The 21457-nt window shown below is 47.7% G+C and overlaps 1 protein-coding gene across 1 annotated transcript in view; it reads right to left on the bottom strand.

Moving 5' to 3' along the window:
* Positions 1–21457, bottom strand: part of ICE1 (interactor of little elongation complex ELL subunit 1) — a 372154-nt gene that overhangs the window by 46991 nt on the left and 303706 nt on the right. Inside the window, exon 18 of the mRNA XM_069219700.1 lies at positions 14559–14657. Coding sequence (XP_069075801.1) covers positions 14559–14657 — 99 coding nt within the window. The remainder of the gene's footprint in view (positions 1–14558; positions 14658–21457) is intronic.

Here is a 21457-nt window from a genome sequence, read left to right as displayed (position 1 = left end):
GTGCCCATGTTGGTGCTATGAGTATTATGGTGAGTGACGTTTGACGTAGTTTTCGGACTAGAAAGTGAAGGAGTGGGAGAAGGGGAAAAGCGTGAGCAAATATCCTGACGAACTGATCCATAGAGCATTGCCCTTATATAGGGGATGTGGGGGTCTGGATGCGAAGTTCTGGCATTTCGCATTTTTGCTTATTGCGAGTAGATCTATGTCTGGTGCTCCCCACCTTTGAAAGTACTTTTTAAGTACTTGGGAGCGAATCTACCATTTGTAAGTTTGTTGGTGATTTCTGCTTAGGAGATCTGCCAGCTAACTGTCTATCCCTGGAAGATATTGTGCTAGTAAATTAATTTGACCGTGAATTGCCCATTTCCACATTGTTTGGGCAAGAAGGGACAGCTGAGATGATTGTGTCCCACCCTGTTTGTTGAGGTAATACATGGTTGTCATGTTGTCTGTTTTTATGAGAATATTATTTTGTTTGAGAAGAGGTTGAAACGCTTTTAGGGCAAGAAACACAGCTAATAATTCTAAGTGGTTTATTTGTAGCTGTTTCTGTTTGACATCCCACTGTCCTTGAATGCTCTGATTTTTTAGGTGAGCTCCCCAACAGATCATTGATGCATCTGTTTTGATTATGGTCTGAGGCACAGGGTCTTGAAATGACGCCCCTTCATTAAATTGCTACGATTCCACCATTGAAGGGGCATACGTGTTTGGCGGTCCATCAACACTACATCTTGAAGTTGACTGTGAGCTTGTGGCCATTGTTGTGAAAGGCACTGTTGTAATGGCCTCATGTTTAGTCTTGCATGTGGGACTATAGCTATGCAAGATGCCATCATTCCTAGAATGTTCATGATAAATCTCAGAGTGAATTGTTGATTTGCCTGTATGAGTGGTATGAGATTTTTGAAAGCTTGTATCCTTTTTATATTTGGATAAGCTAGGGCTAGTTGAGTATTTAGGATAGCACCTAGGTAAGGTTGTACCTGTGCTGGTTAAAGGTGTGGCTTTCGGTAGTTTAGAGTGAACCCTAGGGTGTGCAAGGTTTCTATCACGTAACAAGTGTGTTGTTGGCATTGTGTAAGATAGCTTGATTTTTCAGCCAATCATCTAGATATAGAAAGACATGGATGTGTTGTCTTCTTAAGTAGGCTGCTACTACTGCTAGACACTTTGTGAACACTCTTGGAGCTGTTGTTATGCCAAATGGCAACACCTTGAACTGGTAGTGTTTTCCTGCTATCACAAACCTGAGGTATTTTCTGTGAGCTGGATGGATGGGTATGTGGAAATACGCAACCTTGAAATCTAGAGCAGTCATGCAATCTTGTTTTTGTAGTAGTAGAATAACATCTTGCAGAGTTACCATGTAAAAATGCTCTGACAGAATGTATAGATTGAGGGGCCTGAGGTCCAAGATGGGCCTGAGGATGCCGTCTTTTTTGGGAATCAGGAAGTATACTGAGTATACTCCCGTTCCTTTTTGAGAATGTGGAACTAATTCTATTGCTTGTTTTAAAAGTAGAGATTGTCCCTCTTGTTGTAACAGAGCGGTATGTTCTGGGGACAATTTGTGATATCGTGGTGGAATGTTTGGAAGGGTGGAGATATATCTAGGCAATAGTCATTTCGGATAACTGATAACCCAATTGTCTGCAGAAATTCCACCCTCCTTGGCAAAATATCACCACAGTCTTCCCCCCACAGGAGATGCGTGGAATGGAAGGGAGGGAAGGAAGTCACTGTTTAAGTTGTGTTGTTGCCTGTTTAGAGGTTTGGAATTTACCTCTATTCCTGAAATATTGACTCTATAGGATCCTCTAAACCCACCTTGTTGATATTGGGTTTGTTGTCCCTGCTTTGATAGGTAGGTGGAAGCATCTGAGGATTGTGGCTTGAAGCCTCCTCTAAACCGTAGTCTGCAAAAGGAGCCTCTATACGGGGTGGTGTATAAAGCGCCCATTGCTTTCGCAGTATCTGAGTCCTTCCTCAGTTTCTCAATAGTGGTGTTTACTGCTTTTTGTTGACAGGCATATTAAGTAATGCCTGTTGAATTTCTGGTTTAAAAACAGACGAGCGCAGTCATGCATGTCTTCTAATTGTGATGGCAGTAGTTACACTCCTTGCAGCTGTATCAGCAGCATCGAGGGCAGATCTTATTTGATTATTGCTGATAGCGCGTCCCTCTTTGTAGGAAGTTGGCTCTGTATATACTATCTCAAGATAAGAGATAGCGTACACAGAGTCCAAGGGTTCCCCTTAGAGGTAAGATAGTGGCAAAATTAGATCATTCTAATGCTCTATTTTGTGGTAGTGTGGTCGGGCAGTAGGCTTATCAGAGGGTAGTGTTAAGCATTTGTTGTACACACGCAGGCAATAAATGAGGAACACACTCTCAAAAGACTAAACTCCAGGCCAATAGTTTTTATATAGAAAAATATATTTTCTTAATTTATTTTAGAACCACAAGGTTCAAGATTTGAAGTAAATACATAAAATGCAAGGTACTCCACATAGGTAAGTAAGGAACTTTGAATTAGAGCAGTAGCATACACAGTACAGGTTAAAATGGCAATAAGCTATTTTAAAAGTGGACACTGCAAACATCAACAGTTCCTGGGGGAGTTAAATATTGGTTAGTTTTTCAGGTAGGTGCTGAGTGTGAAGTCTCACGCTTCCGGCGGGAAGAGTGAAGTCTTTGAAAGTTGCAAGAAAGTTGCCAAGTTGTTGCTGTTTTTGAACAGAGCCACTGTTCTCGGAGTTTCTTAGTCATTCGGTTCAGGGCAGTCCTCTAAGGCTTCAGAGGTCGCTGGTCCCTGTTGGATGCGTCTCTGTGCAGGTTCTTTGAGCCTGGAGACAGGCCGGTAGTCAGTCGTCATCTCCGTCATCTCTGCAGGTCTTTCAGGTCAGCAGTCCTTGTTGCAGGAATTTGATTTCCTGGGTTCTGGGGTGCCCCTAAATACTAGATTTAGGGGTGTGTTTAGGTCAGGAAGGCAGTAGCCAATGGCTATTGTCCTGGAGGGTGGCTACACTCTCTTTGTGCTTCCTCCCTGAGGGGAAGGGGGCACATTCCTAATGCTACTGGGAGAATCCTCCTATCTCAAGATGGAGGATTTCTAAAGGCAGGGGTCACCTCAGCTCAGGACACCTTAGGGGCTGTCCTGACTGGTGGGCGACTCCTCCTTGTTTTTCTAATGATCTCCTCTAGTCTTACCGCCAAAAGTGGGGGCAGTGGCCGGAGGGGCGGGCATCTCCACCAGCTGGGATGCCCTGGGGTGCTGTAACAAAAGGCATGAGCCTTTGAGGGTCACCGCTAGGTGTTAAAGTTCCTGTGTGTGTGGGGGGGGGGGGGGGGGGGGGGGGGGAGGAGGGGGATGAGAGATGAGAAGCACCTCCACCCAGTACAGGATTTGTTCCTGGCCACACAGTGACAAAGGCATCTGCCCCATGTGGCCAGAAACTCGTCTGGTTGTGGCAGGCTGGCAGGAACTGGTCAGCCTAGCACTAGGAGTCGGACTGGTATTCAGGGGGCATCGCTAAGATGCCCTCTGGGTGCATTTTACAATAAATTTCACACTGGCATCAGTGTGCATTTATTGTGCTGAGAAGTTTGATACCAAACTTCCCAGATTTCAGTGTAGCCATTATGGAACTGTGGAGTTCGTATTTGACAACCTCCCAGACCATATACTCTTTATGCCTACACTGCATTTACAATGTCTAAGGTTTTGCTTAGGCACTGTAGGGGCATAGGGCTCATGCACATATGCCCTCACCTGTAGTATAGTGCACCCTGCCTTAGGGCTGTAAGGCCTGCTAGAGGCATGACTTACCTATGCCACAGGCAGTGTGAGGTTGGCATGGCACTCTGAGGGGAGTGCCATGTTGACTTAGTCATTTTCTCCCCACCAGCACACACAAGCTGTGAGGCAGTGTGCATGTGCTGAGTGAGGGGTCCCCAGGGTGGCATAATACATGCTGCAGCCCTTAGAGATCTTCCCTGGCATTAGGGCCCTTGGTACCAGGGGTATCATTTATAAGGGACTTATCAGGGTGCCAGGGCTGTGCCAATTGTGGGAACAAAGGTACAGTTTAGGGAAAGAACACTGGTGCTGGGGCCTGATTAGCAGGGTACCAGTATTTTTCAATCATAATTGGCATGAGAAAAAGGCAAAAAGTCAGGGGGTAACCATGCCAAGGAGGCATTTTCTTACGCACGATATACTGAAAGTGCTCGTGGCCCACCTTGAACGTCAAGTAACACCTGTGGGCGGGCAGGATGGGGATGTGAAAATACGCATCCTGCAAGTCCAACGCTACCATCCAGTCTCCTTGGTCTAGGGTAGACAAGACCAGAGCATGCGTGAGAATCTTGAATTTCTCCTTTTTGAGGAGGAGATTGATGTCCCTTAGATCCAGGATAGGGCGAAGGCCCTTGTTCTTTTTGGGAATTAGAAAGTAGCAGGAATAACAACCACTGCCTACTTCTGACATCGGGACCCTTTCTATAGCTCCCTTGGCCAAGAGAGCCGTAACTTCCTCGCAGAGCAAAACCAAATGATGCTCCATCAGCTGTTCTTTTATCGGAGGGATAGAAAGACTGGAATGGGAGGGAATAGCCCTTCCGTATGATCTGCAAGACCCATTTGTCTGATGTGATGGATTGCCATGAGGGAGATTAAATTAAATCCTCCCTCCAACTGGACAGACATGGTCTTGCCTAACCACACTAGGAGGGCTTAGGTGCTGTGGTGGGGGGCTGTGTGGTGGCCAACATCTGCCCAGACCCTGTGGGTCTGACGATACCACAACCTCGTCCTTGCCCTGGATGTTGTGACGCTGCAGGACCGTGGCTAACTTGTGGCTGGCGTGGTACTGCGCCCCTTCCGAAGCCTCGAAAGGGACCGAAGACAGACTGCTGACGAGCTGGCACAGAGAGGCCCAAGGATCTGGCCGTAGCTCGAGAATCCTTACATCTCTCAAGCGCAGGGTCTGCCTTCTCACCAAAAAATCGAGAGCCATCAAAAGGCATGTCCATCAAACTCGACTGGACATCCCCTGAAAAGCCAGTAGAACGTAGCCAGGCGTGGCGACAAAGGGCCACTGTCGATGAAATTGCTCTACCTAGTGAGTCAGTCGTGTCCAACCCACACCTAATAGTAAACTTGGCTGCATCTCTCCCATCCTTGACAGCCTGAGTGAGTGTCCCCTGTACGCCCTCCCGGACCAGGGGCAGCACCTGTGCCACCGTATCCCATAAAGTATGGGAGAAATGATCCAATAGGCAAGAGGTGTTTACTGACCTCAATGCTAGGCTGGAGGGAAAAAAACAACTTCTTTCCAAGTTGGTCCAGACTCTTGGTTCCCTATCCGGAGGGGCGGAAGGGAAGGCACCATGGGAAGTAAAGGCTTGTACCACCAAGCTCGCCGGGTTGGGGTGTTGGGTGAGGAAACTAGGGTCATTTGGAGGTCTATGGCGGCGGCCAACTGTCCTGTTCACAGGAGCCCCTGTGCTGGGTTGGGACCAAGTTCCCAGAAGGACATCCGTTAGGGCTTCATTGAAGGGCAACATCGGCTCCGATGTAGTCACCCCTGGCTGAAGCACCTCCGTCAGGAGATTCGTCCTGACTGGCACCTGTCCAGGACCTCAGCTGCCCTACACACCACCATGGCATAAGAACCCCCTTCCTCCGTAGCCACATTGGGAGGAGAGAGCATGCTAGCATCTGGAGAAGTATCTAGTCCACTGGCTTCCCCTACATCCTCATACAAGTCCTGTTCATGCTCCAGTTCACACTCTAAAGGGTCCTCAGACCCCTCCCACTCCTTTCCTGTGCCTGGCTGTTCAGAATAAGGCTCAGGCAATGATCTGGGCCTAACTGGCACGGTTGAAGTCGGAATCGGTGTCGTACGACATTGTTCCGTCTCCGGATCATCCAAAATGAGGATGGGACTACCACAATCAGTGGGCACCGGTGGTGGAGGAAGCGTCGACGTCGGACCCGGCGTCGAAGGAGGTCGACTGTGAGAGACCGGTGCCAGTCCAGATCCGCTATTGGATCCCTGGGTCCCCAATGGCGCCGACGCCTAAGCCACCAATGTCGAACCTGAAGGGGCCCCTGTTGACTCCGCAGGGCCTGAAGACCCACCTGTGGGTGCAACCCACTCAAAAACAAGGCGCATAGCCTCGTAAAATGATTTCATTTGAGCGGGTCGCTTCAGTCCCAGAAAAGGGGGAAGATGCGGAGTCGGCCCTGGTGACGGCTCCGTGGAGCCACGTTCGGAACGTCGACTTTCCTAGGCACCTCGTCGGCGTTGTGTCTCTTACCTGAGTGTCCCGATGACCTTGAATATGAGGAAGAGAACTTGGAGCTCCAGGAGCGGTGCCGCGACCTCCTCCTACTGCAGGACTGTGACCTCCTCAGAGTGGTGCCGACTGAAGACTGCTGTCGGGCCGCTACAAGCTTGAGAGATCTCTCTCTCAAGGTCTTCGGAGCCATGGCTGACAGTCGGAACAAGATGTCGAATCGTAGTCCTTCTCCAGACACCAGAGACACACTCGGTGTGGATCCATGACCGACATGGTGTGATGACATGCACCACACAGCTTGAATCCTGTCTTTCTCAAAGACATCTCAAACAATCAAGAAACCTGGATAAAACTGGCAAAGAAAAAGGATAGCTCTTCCCGGATCTGCGCTTAACCCACATGGGATGAAAAGAACTGATGTACGCGCGCCAGAGTGGTGCTTATACAGAAGACCGTGCGTAACAGACAGCTCCAACAACTCGGACAATGCTACGCGGAGCCGGACGACGCATGCGGATCCGAACACCACCACCCAACGGCATATGCACAGGGTACTGCTCAGCAGAAAAACTCCAGATTCAAAGCTGATGCCAGGGAATTCTAAGGTATGGAATATGCAGCTAGAAGTCTCTATCAGATTGCTTTATATAAAGCAGTTATAAATAACAAAACTTTCACTGAAACGTGACCAGAGAGATAAGGAATGTTCCCTTCTGGTGAAGTGTCCAGGGCCTTTGCATTTTTATGCCCAGACATAAACCAGCATCACTACTAAAAAGAGTAAGAGGTTCTCAGAATTATCCTCTGTGCAGCCATATTCCTAATAAGGCACTTTGAGGGCTTCGAAGTCATAGCTGAAAATCTATTTTATCTGGTCAAATCTCTAAGCCCTAGGAAGGTGCTCTGTCAAGGGAACTTTGTTAAAGTTCACCTTAACATTCACTCACCACACAGACAATTTTCTGTAACACTGACAGCTTTGAGAGCAGTGCTGAAGACTACATGGAAAGGGTCTTCGACTGAATGGAGGACAGTGCCTTGCCAGGCTTTGACTTTTTTGGCTGTGCAGTCCCCAAGCCTGCAGGAAAGTCATCCAACCTTGAGGCCGCTAGAGGGAGAGGAAGCTGCCCTAAACAGATCCCATCATTGCACTTCAGAAGCCCTCAAAAGCACCAGCCATCTGAAAGGTCTAGAAGCTTTTTACAAGTGACTTACCTATTGATGCAGAAGATTGCGTAGTTGTCCCCACGTGAGGCTCGACCACAAACAACTTGTCCTCCACTCGCTGAAGGCCTTAGGTTGCATGGCAGGACAAGAATCTCAGGACTCAATATTGCATTCCCGATCTAGGGCCTTATGCAGTGGTCATGTAGGTCCAAAAGGGACATCACTGTTTGCTACCTGTGAACAGGCTTCAAATCTGAAGGTTTTAGAGGAGACACCTGACCCTATCACTGTCTAATGCAGAGGAAGTTAGCTATTGAGGCAGACAGAGAGAGAGCAGGACCTGCGTCAATGCGGTATAGGAAAACAGAACTGGTGTGAACTCCCTGATTGGCACCTACTGTACTCTGGAGTTATCATACCCAGATACTGAGTTGTGGCTGTAGTCAAATGGTGCTGCCTAGTGGTACTGCAAAGCTATTGCTAGGGAAAAGCTTTTCCTGACCAGTCTGAGGTAAGGTGAGGAATCTGTGGTAAGTTGTATGTTTTAGAAACAATTAGGTCAGTCAAGTAATTATTTAGCTAAATCTCACAGGTCAGTCAACTTACATGAATGATAACTCATATTGTTGTGGATGTTTAGGGGTTGAAGAAAATAGGGGTTGCAGAATGCTTATATGATGTATAAATGAATTCATTTTCACTTGAGCTTCCAAGGTGCAAATGTTGTTATCGATAGCTGGCTGCCTAAGGTGAACATGCCAAACACATTCTTATATATAGCCAGCACAATTACATTATGTCATTTGTCTGCTGGTTTCTTTGTTACAGTTCTGTCTGATTCTTTTTTCAGAGAGCTTCAAGATTTAGTGGAGTCATGTTTGATTCAACAACTTTACTTTCAGGGATCTGGAAGCCACTTAAAATCAGGTTTCAGATACTAGAAGTTCAGTGAGCAAAGCTGATATTGGGAGTTGAAGAGAAATGAACTTGATTTTGGCTCAATATTTTGAGCCAAACTTTGCAACTAAGCTTGATTATTTCAATTGAGACTTCGTTGAACTCATGGAATATAGTGGGTATAAGCAACAGGTGCTTGTTGAAAGGTGTAGGCTCGCAGCCCGATAATGGATGTTTTGAAAGACTAAATATGGGAAAGGTGTCTTGAAAATTAACTTTTACCATTGTAATAGTTGTTTGCAAGTTTTAATTTACAGGGGAACAAGGCTGTGCAAATGTCCTGTTTGATTGAAAGTCCTCCACGCCCACCCCTGTAAAACAAATTGTGGTTTAGGTTTATGCTAAGTAAAATGCCCAGTGTGATCAACTAAAGTGCTTGGTTATCCATTACCTTCCCCTGCCTAGCAAGATGGGCTTACTGAGTAGATCGCAAATTGTTTTTTCTAGTATCCAGGAAAGGTTTGGTGTGGCCCTGGTGTTATAGTCATGTTTGGTGAACTTGTCTTGTCAAATATTAACAAGTTATCTATCTTTGTTAACACTCTTTCTGGTGGAAACTCTTATCTTATCTCACATTCCTCGCCTTTAGAATAATCTACCAGGTGTCAGTCTGGATACTGAAGCTGGTCATAGCAGTGCTCTTGTGGCGGTAGGCCTTGCCTTTGTTCTGCCCTAGGAGTGAGGAGCAGAGGTGATATAAGCACCACTCCTGCATGCTAACATTAGTTTCTTTCTTGACTTTGTCACACCCACAGACGCGGAGCACTAAAATCAGTCAGACGTACCAGTGTACAGACCATTCCACAGAACAGAGGTTGGAGGGCAGTGAGGAACCTGTGTCGTAGTTGGACTCTTGCTCTAGGCAAGACTGCTGGTTTGAGGATGACAGTACTTATGTTTGTAGGCGACTATGCCTATCCTACAACAAGTTGCAACTGTAGTCCCAACCCTTCCAGCTCACTAGCAGTACCTCACCAAGAACCCAAACAGTTGAAGGTGATTTGTGGCAGCCTTTACACATGGACTCAAGAGTATGACATCTCAGGGAGTGCTGTGGTTAAACTGAGGTATCCCCTTTCTCACAGATACTTCATGTCTCAACCAAACACAGGCAATAACGAAGATGCATTAAGATTTTAATGGTTTTTATTTAACACAATCTGCAATCTACAGTAAATTGCATGGGCTGCAATGATTATGATAATGAACAGTGCAAGAGACAGAATTGTAAAGACAAGAGTCATGATTATGAAGACCCCCTCCATCTTGTAATTACACGGAAAGACAGAGGGCCTCATTCTGACTTTGGCGGGCGGCGGAGGCCGCCCGCCAAAGTACCGCCGTCAGAATACCGCTGCGCGGTCAAAAGACCGTCGCGGTAATTCTGAGTTTCCCGTTGGGCTGGCGGGCAACCGCCAGAAGGCCGCCCGCCAGCCCAGCGGGAAACCCCCTTCCATGAGGATGCTGGCTCCGAATGGAGCCGGCGGAGTGGAAGGGGTGCGACGGGTGCAGTTGCACCCGTCGCGATTTTCAGTGACTGCTTGGCAGACACTGAAAATCTTGGTGGGGCCCTGTTAGGCATGGGCACTGCAGGGGACCCCAAGGGCCCCGCGACACCCGTTACCGCCAGCCAGGTTCTGGCGGTCAAAACCGCCAGAGCCAGGCTGGCGGTAAGGGGGTCGGATTCCCCATGGCGGCGCTGCCTGCAGCGCCGCCATGGAGGATTCCCCAGGGCAGCGGGAAACCGGCGGGACACCGCCGGTTTTCCGTTTCTGACCGCGGCGGTACCGCCGCGGTCAGAATGCCCATGGATGCACCGCCAGCCTGTTGGCGGTGCATCCGCGGTCGTTGGCCTGGCAGTAGTCTACCGCCAGGGTCAGAATGACCCCCAGAGTGTATAATATGTCCTAATACCGTACCATAATAGGCCTAACCTCCTACCTAAAAGAGAGCTGGGTATGTTAAACCTAATCTGCCAATGCCATGACCCTGGTAGGAGCCCCCAACCCTTGTTACCTTGGAATGAGGTCTTGTGATCAGACTCCATAGGAACACGGAGTCCGGGTTAGCGTCAAGACGACGTGCAGCATCGATAGTATCTGGTCGGAATACCTCTGATTATCTGTCTAAAGTGTGATGTATTTATACAGAGCTACTTGGACCCCTGACGTAGGTGTTCCCAAACAATGGATAACATAGCATGCTTGGACTGGTAATTAATGTAAACAATTCCCTCAAAAGAGTGAAGAGGGAAAGTACCTAATGTGAACACCTACAGTTTTTTGCCTTTGTCGCTTGATTTGACGCCTTAGCGTGGTGGTACTGATAAAGCTAAACAAAAAGGCCTAACTATAAACAAGGCAGCCATCTTAGAAGAATTAATTAAACAAATGGGCTAAGACAGAGCAAGCTAAGTGGGTTAAAAGTCACTCGGTGTTGGGGGCATAAGTCTGCAAGCCAAAGGCTAAGCTAACTCCTATTGTCCCATTAAAACAAACTAGGATTTACTACACCTGCAGGTATATAATCCACTGGAAAGACAGTTGCTGAAGGTACGTTTTCTTCATACGGCTACTTTTAAGCGCATATTCCTAAATGTTGGTACAGCTACCAAGGCAGTACCTCTAAAAGTAATAGGGATGTTGAATGTTTAAACCAATAAGCCCTGAAGAAATGAATAGACTGAATGCCCTTCCCAATGGACCTGGCTGTCAAGGCAGTAGTGGTTTGTGAAAGAATGTTGGGAGATGGTGGATTGGTCAATGAAATAAGGAGTCATGAATTGTAGCAAAAAGGCTGCTCTAGTTGTTAACACCCGTTGTCTGAAAAAAGGTGTAGTGCGGTAGCACAGGAACAGCCTGTGGCTCACTAACGATGCTAGTTGAAGTAATCACAATGAGGAAAAAGGTTTTAAGAGTCAGGAGATATGACGTAAACAACTATGCATAGTGTAAGGAAATGCCTTCCTTGGCATGGTTACCCCCTGACTTTTTGCCTTTTGTTGATGCCAGTTATGATTGAAAGTGTGCTGGGATCCTGCTATCCAGGCCCCAGCACCAGTTTTCTTTCCCTAAACTGTACCTTAGTTTCCACAATTGGCACAGCCCTGGCACACAGGTAAGTAAAAGGTACCCCTGGTACCAAGGGCCCTGTGGCCAGGGAAGGTCTCTAAGGGCTGCAGCATGTCTTATGCCACCCTGGGGACCCCTCACTCAGCACATGCACACTGCCTCACAGCTTGTGTGTGCTGGTGGAGAGAAAATGACGAAGTCGACATGGTACTCCCCTCAGGGTACCATGCCCACCTCTCACTGCCTGTGGCATAGGTAAGTCACTGCTCTAGCAGGCCTTACAGCCCTAAGGCAGGGTGCACAATACCGTAGGTGAGGGCATAGGTGCATGAACACTATATGCCCCTACAGTGTCCAAGCAAAACCTTAGACACTAAGTGCAGGGTAGCCATAAAGAGTATATGGTCTGGGAGTCTGTCAATTACGAACTCCACAGTTCCATAATGGCTACACTCAAATCTGGAAAGTTTGGTATCAAACTTCTCAGCACAAAAAATGCACATTCATGCCAGTGTGGGATTTATTGAACTTAGAGATGCCCTCTGAATACCAGTCTGACTCCTAGTGCTAGGCTGACCAGTTTCTGCCAGCCTGCCACAACCAGACGAGTTTCTGGCCACATGGGGAGAGCCTTTGTCACTCAGTGGCCAGGAACAAAGCCTGTACTGGGTGGAGGTGCATCTCACCTCCCCCTGCAGGAACTGTAACACCTGGCAGAGAGCCTCAAAGGCTCATGCCTTTTGTTACAGCACCCCAGGGCATCCCAGCTAGTGGAGATGCCATGCCCGACCCTCCGGCCACTGCCCCCAACTTTGGCGGCAAGACTGGAGGAGATAATGAGGAAAACAAGGAGGAGTCACCCACCAGTCAGGACAGCCCCTAAGGTGTCCTGAGCTGAGGTGACCCCTGCCTTTAGAAATCCTCCATCTTGAGTTTGGAGGATTCCCCCAATAGGAATAGGGATGTGTCCCCCTCCCCTAAGGGAGGAGGCACAAGGAGGTTCCTGCAACCTGAAGAAAGAAGAAGGACTGCTGACCTGAAAGCCCTGCAGAGATGACAACTGACTTGGCCCCAGCCCTACCGGCCTGTCTCCAGACTAAAAGAACCTGCACAGCAACGCATCTGACAGGGACCAGTGACCTCTGAGGACTCAGAGGACTGCCCTGAACACGAAGGACCGAGAAACTCCAGAGAACAGCAGCACTGTTCAAAACCTGCAACAACTTTGCAGCAAAGAAGCAACTTTCACAGAACTCTCTCTTCCCGACAGAAGCCTGAGACTTCACACACTGCAGCCCACGCCCCCGGCTCGAGTTCAGGAGAACCAACACCGCAGAGAGGACTCCCAGGCGACGACGTGGTTACCCTGAGTCGACTCCCCTGCACCCCCATGCAACGCCTGCAGAGAGGATTCAGAGGCTCCACCTGACCACGACTGCCTGGTAACAAGGAACCAGACACCTGGACCAAGCACTGCACCTGCAGCCCCCAGGACCGAGAGGAACCACCTACCAGTGCTGGAGTGACCAGCAGGCAGCCCTCATCTTAGCCCAGTCGATGGCTGGCCTGAGAAACCCCCCTGTGCCCTGCCTGCATCGCCTAAGTGAACCCCGGGTCACCCCATTGCTTTCAATAGAAAACCCGACGCCTACTTTGCCTACTGAACCCAGCTGCGCCTGTGCCGCTGAGGGTGTGTTTTGTGGGCTTGTTTGTGTCCCCCCACCCCCAGTGCTCTACAAAACCCCCCCTGGTCTGCTCCAGAGGATGCAGGTACTTACCTGTAAGCAGACTAGGACCGGAGCACTCCTGTTCTTCATAGACGCCTATCTGTTTTGGGCCCTCCTTTGACCTATGCACCTGACCGGCCCTGTGTTGCTGGTGCTGTGGCTTTGGGGTTTCCTTGAACCCCCAACGGTGGGCTGCCTATGCCCAGGAGACTGACTGTGTAAGTGCTTTACTTACCTGAGAAAACTAACCAAACTTACCTCCCCCAGGAACTTTTGATTTTTGCACTGAGTCCACTTTTAAAATAGCTTATTGCCATTTTAACCTAAACTGTGTGTACGACTGTTTTGAATCAAAGTTCTATACTTGCCTGTGTTAAGTACCTTACATTTTATGTACTTAACTCAAATCTTGAAACTTGTGGTTCTAAAATAAATTAAGAAAATATATTTTTTTCTATAAAAAAACTATTGGCCTGAAGTTAAGTCTTTGTGTGTTTTCCTCATTTATTGCCTGTGTGTGTACAACAAACGCTTAACACTACCCTTTCATAAGCCTACTGCTCCACCACACAACCACAAAATAGAGCATTAGAATGATCTAATGTTACCACTATCTTACCTCTAAGGGGAACCCTTGGACTCTGTGCACACTCTCTCTCACTTTGAGATAGTATATACAGAGCCAACTTCCTACATATAGGTTCCAATGGAGCACACGAGGTGTCAGTACCAAACTGAGGGTCACTGTGGCAACATATGAAGGAAGCATTTTTAAACCTTTTAAAACCTCATCACAACATGTGATTTAAACAAAGGGGGCTCGTCTATCTTCATGGAAAAAAAGAGTTAATCCAATGGCTAACACCAAAAGATGTTAAGTAATGTAGAAAATGTGGTGAATTGACCTATACAGACCCAGCATTATTCAAAGATAATTCATCTTTGAAGCACAAAAAACTAATTAGCTAACTAATTAACCCTGCAGGCCATTCTGGGATAGTACTGCTTTTACAATCCTTACAGAACACTACCATTTTTCATCAATTAAAGTACAATGCCTATGAGAAACATTTCGTGCTTTATGTTTCTTTAGTGAGAAGGTTAAAAGGGGGGCTGCTCTGTTTCTCCTAAATAAAATATATTTCATACTCTTGTATTATTTAGGTCTCTTTTCAAAAATGTAAATTCCATATTGAAAGCAATGTATTCAGGATTAAGGACAGTAAGGCCAATGCATTGCTCATGAATAACAAATGTGCAAAGAATAAAATGCTTAGTATTTTAAGCAAGTGCCAGTTCAAGTTAAAACTATCTTTCACTTACCTTCTTCTTTTGCATGACTGATGAATGTACTTATAACAGAGCTTATATTTTTTACAGCAGAAACAAATCCTTCCTTTAAACCAATTTGACTTAAACGACCTAAAAGAAAAACAAAAAACATTTTCAAAATGTTTCTAATAATGCACATATTAGGTTTAATATTTCACTGTTTTATACAGTGCTCAGCACCAGACTTGAGAAGTGTTTCTAAGTGGCCCTGATATTATTACAATATAGTGTGTGTTGCTCCAAGAAGAATGAAAAGCAACCATTCTAGACCTTTGACCAAAGGACCGCAAACAGATCACAACTGCAGGCTGCATTAAGATTAGGGTTCTCGGGTTTGTGGTACACAGTTTAATATTCCCATTTGCATTTATCCATATGTATTTGTTGCTCATTTTATTTGTATTTATCCATATTTAGTTTGTGTTCAGAGACGGTGCAATGGCTATGTTTCCAAACGTATTTAACTGATAAAAATATACTCGAATAACAAACAGTGATCAGTCTTATAAAGTACAATACAGTCAGGAAAAATTGTCATTGTAGAATAGCTTAAACAGTGGTAAAACTGCAGTAAATAATTTTTTTTTGTTTTTTTAACTCCGTACCTTGACAACCTGCACAGTTGACCTGACACTCGTGGTTGACAGTAGTAAGAATGATTCAACATAAGTACTTGTTCTCATCTATTTAAAAATAAGCACAGACAGAAAAGTAGTGATTTTCTGTCTGCGTTTATCTGTAAGAATAACAGTAAAAAGGGAGAGCCTTAATTCAGATCTGATTTGGATTTATCAAAACCATTAAAACATTGCTGCTCTGTGTAATTTAGAACATAGCCTCACTCAGCCCAAACACATGGTTGCAGTCTATGACCCCTACAGACACTTCATAACCTACTGCTTGCCTTCTTTAATGCTCCTTTCGTAAAATTGCTCACTGTTGTGGGAGAAGTGCATGGCGTCTTTCTGGTGAGCTCCTTCCCTGTCCTACCAGCAGTTAAGCTGTGCTCCCCTTGGCCCTGGAATGGATGACTGCAACAATTCTGGATAGCCGCCCAGCATTAATGTGCTGTGACAAGAGGAATGATTATACGTGGTGAGGCGACCATCTTAGCCCGTGGAGAGACTGAAGACGTGAAAGCGAGGTTATGCTGGAGTGCAGAAGGAGCCTGGCGAGGTTGTCACAGCTGCCCAACAGAAAATGGCCCAGGAGGAAGCCGGATGGTAAGCCGCTTCTCAGCTCATGGTAGTAGGGAGGGGCAATTAAATTGGTCGCCGCCCGGTAATCATCTCACTATAGCCTTACAGCCCATTGTAGCAGGCTATACCGGCCATGAAAGGCCTGCTCCAGTGTTAAAGGCCCGAGCCAAAGGCAGGGGTTTTTAACAAGGGAGAGGGACTTTAATGGCCGGTATACTACAGTGGGCTATAAGCACAATCCACCACTAGAGGGCAGAATGTTCTAATAAATAAAACAAAAGCCTCACAGAGCCTTTTGCCACCCGTAGGGAGCTCAGACAAACCCTTACACAGGCCTGCCATTGCAGCCTGCGTGAAATAGTGCACACACTATTTCACAGCCATTTTCATTGCACTTAAATAACTTATAAGTCACCTATATGTCTATGTGTCAGTATCTTGTGGACTCACATCTGACCTCTCTCCAAGAATTGGAAAAGAAGGCAGACAAATGGGTCAGAACAAGGGTGAGCAGAAAAGCTCATACAGGGAGTGACAAGGATGGCAAGAAGAAAGATGGTGAAAAATCTCAGGACAAGCATGGGGATAAAAGTAAACATAAAGATCCTTCTTCAAATCCTAAACACTCTTCAGGGGTGGGGATAAAACGTCTTCATCTTCTTCAAACTCTTCACACAATCAGAAAAAGCCTTGGTGTTATGTGTGTAGAAATAAAGGCCATTGGCCAGGGGATATGTCCTGCACAGGTAAAGCCCCTGAGCCTACCACCACTAAGACAATAGACTCTAGTGCCCCTAGCAGTAGTGGTAATAGTGGTGGGACTACTGGCAATAGTCAAACTAAAGGTGTAGTTAGGTTCACTTTTGGGACCATAATAGAAACTGGGGTAGACAGTCACACCTGGTGGCATTGGCCTTGCCACCTTGGCTGCTTGTCCCCTTAACATGGATAAGTACAGGCAGTCAATCTTAATACGTGGTGTTGAGGCCCAGGCCTACAGGGACACAGCTTCCAGTATTACTTTGGTGACTGAAAACCTGGTGTCACCTGCACAACACCTCCTTGGACAGAAGTACCAAGTTACTGGTGTCAATAACTCCACTTAATCTCGCCCTAAGCAGGTGGTGGTATCACCTAGCTTACCTGTGGATTGTCTCTTAGGGAATGACCTAGAGGCCTCAGGTTGAGCTGAGGTAGAGTTTAGTACCCATGCATCCATCCATGCTGGGTATCCCTGAGGAATTGCTTCCTCTCATTTCTGGTGAAATGAAAAAGCAAAGGAGAGAAAAAGGCCTGAAATCTCAGGATTCCTCTCCACCAACAGGTAAGAAAGGTATCAAAGTATCCCTTCCCCACCCTGCCACTAAGGATGTCATTCCTGTGGTGGGAGAACCCTCTTCTGGGGTGGAACCTGTATCAAAGGTGCCATCAGCTACCACAGCTGGAATCCCAGAGGTAAAAGTCACTTTCTATGGAACTACTAATTCAGATGTGCAACACTGCACCATTTTAGTAAATATGGAGCATCCCTCCAACCCTCCCAGAGAAACTTTAGTGCAGCAGTCCTGCACTGCCTCTAAACACTTAGAGCTTAGAACACCTGTGGAGCTTATACGACAGCAGCCCTGCCCTGCTCCAACTCAAGAGAAACAGCAACCCTGTTCTCTCTTACAGCCATATGGACAAAGTTTTGCCCAGCTATGGCTTTATTGAGACAGCATCCCTGTCTAGCATTTCCTGCATTGGACATAGGCCCAGTGGACCAATCCCACTACCCAACTTTAAAACATACTCATAGGAACTCTGAGAATTTACACTCACACTGTTGGTTAGGTAAAAATCTGCAAACAGGGTGGTTTACATCCCCACAGGGAAGCAACCATATGGTGGATGATAAAGGGAGTAACCACTGTATTGCAGATCTACTCTCCACTTATCACCACTTAGACAATAAAGGCTCAACTGGCCAAGGTTAGCCTTATTGGCCGTCGTTGGGGGTGGGTGGGGGGGCAGGGGGGTGCGGGGGGGGCTGTTTGTGAATGTGTGTCAGTGTGTTTTTACTGTGTCACTGTGATCCTGCTAGCCAGGACCCCAGTGCTCATAGATAAAACCTATGTCAGTATGTTTTGCCTGTCTCACTGGGATCCTGCTAGCCAAGACCCCAGTGCTCATAATTTATGGCCTAATGTGTATGCCTGTGTAGTGCCTAACTGTGTCACTGAGGCTCTGCTAACCAGAACCTCAGTGCTTACGCTCTCTCTGCTTTTAAATTTGTCACTGTAGGCCAGTGACTTCACTTACTAATTTCTATTGGCACACTGGAACACCATTATAATTCCCTAGTATATGGTACCTCGGTACCGAGGGCATTAGGGTTCCAGGAGATCCATATGGGCTGCAGCATTTCCTTTGCCACCCATAGGGAGCTCAGACAAACCTTTACACAGGACTCCCATTGCAGCCTGCGTGAAATAACGCACACATTATTTCACAGCCATTTTCACTGCACTTAAGTAACTTATAAGTCACCTATATGTCTAACCTTCACTTGCTGAAGGTTAGTAGCAAAGGTGCCCCCACATAGTTCAGGGCCAGTTCCCCGGACTTTGTGAGTGCAAGGATGTCATTACACATGTGCACTATATATATACCTATATGTAGCTTCACAATGGTAACTCCAAATATGGCCATGTAACATGTCTAAGATCATGGAACTGTCCCCCCCCACTCCAAATCTAGTATTGGGGAGCCAATTCCATGCATCCTGGGGGCTCCACCATGGACCCTCAGAACTGCCAAACCAGCTCTGAGGCTTGCACTGCAGCTACAGCTGCTGCCAACTCACAGGCAGGGTTCTGCCCTCCTGGAGTCTGGACAGCCCAGTCCCAGGAAGGCAGAACAAAGCATTCCTTTTGGGAGCAGGGTGTTACACCCTCTCCATTTGGAAACAGGTGTTACAGGCTGGGGAGGGGTAGCCTCCCCCAGCCTCTGGAAATCCTTTGAAGGGCACAGATGGTACCCTCCTTGCATAAACCAATCTACACTGGTTCAGGGAACCCTTCTCTCCTGCTCTGGTGCAAAACTGGACAAAGGAAAGGGAGTGACCACTCCCCTGTCCATCACCACCCCAGGAGTGGTGCCCAGAGCCTCTCCAGTGTGTCCCAGACTTCGGCCATCTTGCTTTGCAAGGTGTGGGGGCACTCTGGAGGCCTCTGAGTGGCCAGTGCCAGCAGGTGACATCAGAGACCCCTCCTGACAGGTCCATACCTGATAAGGTAGCCAATCCCCCTCTCAGGGCTATTTAGGGTCTATCCTGTGTGTTCTCTTCAGATTCTGCTTGCAAGTTTCCCTCAGGAATTCTCTGCAACAACTTCAGACTCTTCTGGCCTCGGATCAACCACAGCCTGCTCCAAGAAATGCAGTAACTGCAACAAAGTGTCTAAAAGAGACACTTTTCTTCAACAACCTCAGCTCCAAGTCAGCAACTGCAACAGTTTCCGTGGTGTGCATGCTCTGGAGACTCCCGGTCTTCATCCTGCACCAGAAGTACCGAAGAAATCTCCTGTGGAGTGATGGAGTCACTCCCCTGCTCCAAGCTGGCACCTTCCAAGGTGACAGCTGGTACCCTGGGACTCCTCTCACGGCGACGAGCGTGCTCCTAAGGACACAGAGGGTGGACATCATCGACATAGACTGTCCTGAGGTCCTGCTGATGCAATTTGGAGGAGGTAAGACCTTGCCTTCCCTGAGAACGACGGTACCCCTGGGTATTGTGTCTTCTTTGCCTCCTGAGGCCTCTTTGCAAAATTCCTTTGTGCACAGCCTAGCCCAGGTCCCCAGCACTCCACCCGACACTCAACTAGCTGAGTTGTTCTCCGGCAGCATGGGACCTTCTTTTGTTGTGCTGTAGCAACCACGTTTTGCACCTCCTTTGAACCCGGATCTTGCGGCTTCTGGGGGTGCTGGCTGGCATCCTGAGGGCTCTCTGAAGTGCTGACACACAGAGTTGAGGCCCCCTTGTTCCTCCTGTGTCCATCCAGCGCCATTGTGATGAAAAAGGCACTTTTGGCGTAGCCAAGGCTTGTTGGCACCTTCCAACACGAAATCTCATCTGCGATGATCTTCATGCCGTGGGACATCTTTTGCATCACGTAGGAACCCGCTAGCATCTTCTTAGAGTGCATTTCTGCAGTCTTCGACTAACCAGGGACTCTTCTTTTCCACCCTTGTAGGAAGTTGGCTCTGTATGCACTATTTCAAAGTAAGGAATAGTATGCACAGAGTCCAAGGGTTCCCCTTAGAGGTAAGATAGTGGCAAAAAGATATAATTCTAATGCTCTATTTTGTGGTAGTGTGGTCGAGCAGTAGGCTTATCAAAGGAGTAGTGTTAAGCACTTGTTGTACACGCACAAGTAATAAATGAGGAACACACACTCAAAGACAATTCCAGGCCAATAGGTTTTTGTATAGAAAAATCTCTTTTCTTAAGTTTATTTTAAGAACCACAGGTTCAAGATTTACATGTAATACTTCAAATGAAAGGTATTGCAGGTAGGTACTTTAGGAACTTTGAATTAGCAAAATAGCATATACAGTTGTCGCATAAATCACATATAGCTATTTTAAAACTAGACACAGTGCAATTTTCAACAGTTCCTGGGGGGGGGGGGGGGGGGGGGAGTAAGAGTTTAGTCCACACAGAAAGTACACCCTCAGCGGCACGGGGCAGCCGGGTGTCGTGTGCAAACAAGCGTCTGGTTTGTAATTGAAATCAATGGGAGACCAAGCGGTCTCTTCAACGATGCAGGCAGGCAAGGCGGGGGGGGGGGGGGGGGCTCCTCGGGGTAACCACCACCTGGGCAAGGGAGAGGGCCTCCTGGGGGTCACTCCTGCACTGGAGTTCGGATCCTTCAGGTCCTGGGGGCTGCGGGTGCAGTGTCCCTACCAGGCGGCGGGTTCTTAGAAGCAGGCAGTCGCGGTCAGGGGAAGCCTCGGGATTCCCTCTGCAGGCATCGCAGTGGGGTCTCAGGGGGGGCAACTCTGGCTACTCACGGTCTCGCAGTCGCCGGGGAGTCCTCCCTGAAGTGATTGTTCTCCACAAGTCGAGCCGGGGGCGTCGGGTGCAGACTATCAAGTCTCACGCTTCCGGCGGGAAACGCAAGTTGTTTCAAAGTTGCTCCTTTGTTTCAAAGTTGCCGTCTTTAGTGAACAGGGCCGCTGTGCTCGGGAGTTCTTGGTCCTTCTAGATGCAGGGCAGTCCTCTGAGGATTCAGAGGTCGCTGGTCCCTGTGGAAAGCGTCACTGGAGCAGTGTCTTTAGAAGTGGGGAGACAGGCCGGTAGAGCTGGGGCCAAAGCAGTTGGTGTCTCTGTCTTCTCTGCAGGGTTTTTCAGCTTAGCAGTTCTCTTCTTCTTAGGTTGCAGGAATCTAGTTTCCTAGGTTCTGGGGAGCCCCTAAATACTCGATTTAGGGGTGTGTTTAGGTCTGGGGAGTTAGTAGCCAATGGCCACTAGCCCTGAGGGTGGCTACACCCTCTTTGTGCCTCCTCCCTGAAGGGAGGGGGGCACATCCCTAATCATGCCGCCAAAAGTGGGGGCTGTGTCCAGGGGGCGGGCATCTCCATTAGCTGGAGTGCCCTGGGGCATTGTAACACGAAGCCTGAACCTTTGAGGCTCACTGCTAGGTGTTACAT

Source organism: Pleurodeles waltl, chromosome 2_2 (genome assembly GCF_031143425.1).
Source record: "Pleurodeles waltl isolate 20211129_DDA chromosome 2_2, aPleWal1.hap1.20221129, whole genome shotgun sequence".
Classification (NCBI taxonomy): Eukaryota; Metazoa; Chordata; class Amphibia; order Caudata; family Salamandridae; genus Pleurodeles; species Pleurodeles waltl.
The sequence above is the reverse complement of the archived record's forward strand: the minus strand, read 5'-3'. Positions and strand labels throughout refer to the sequence as shown.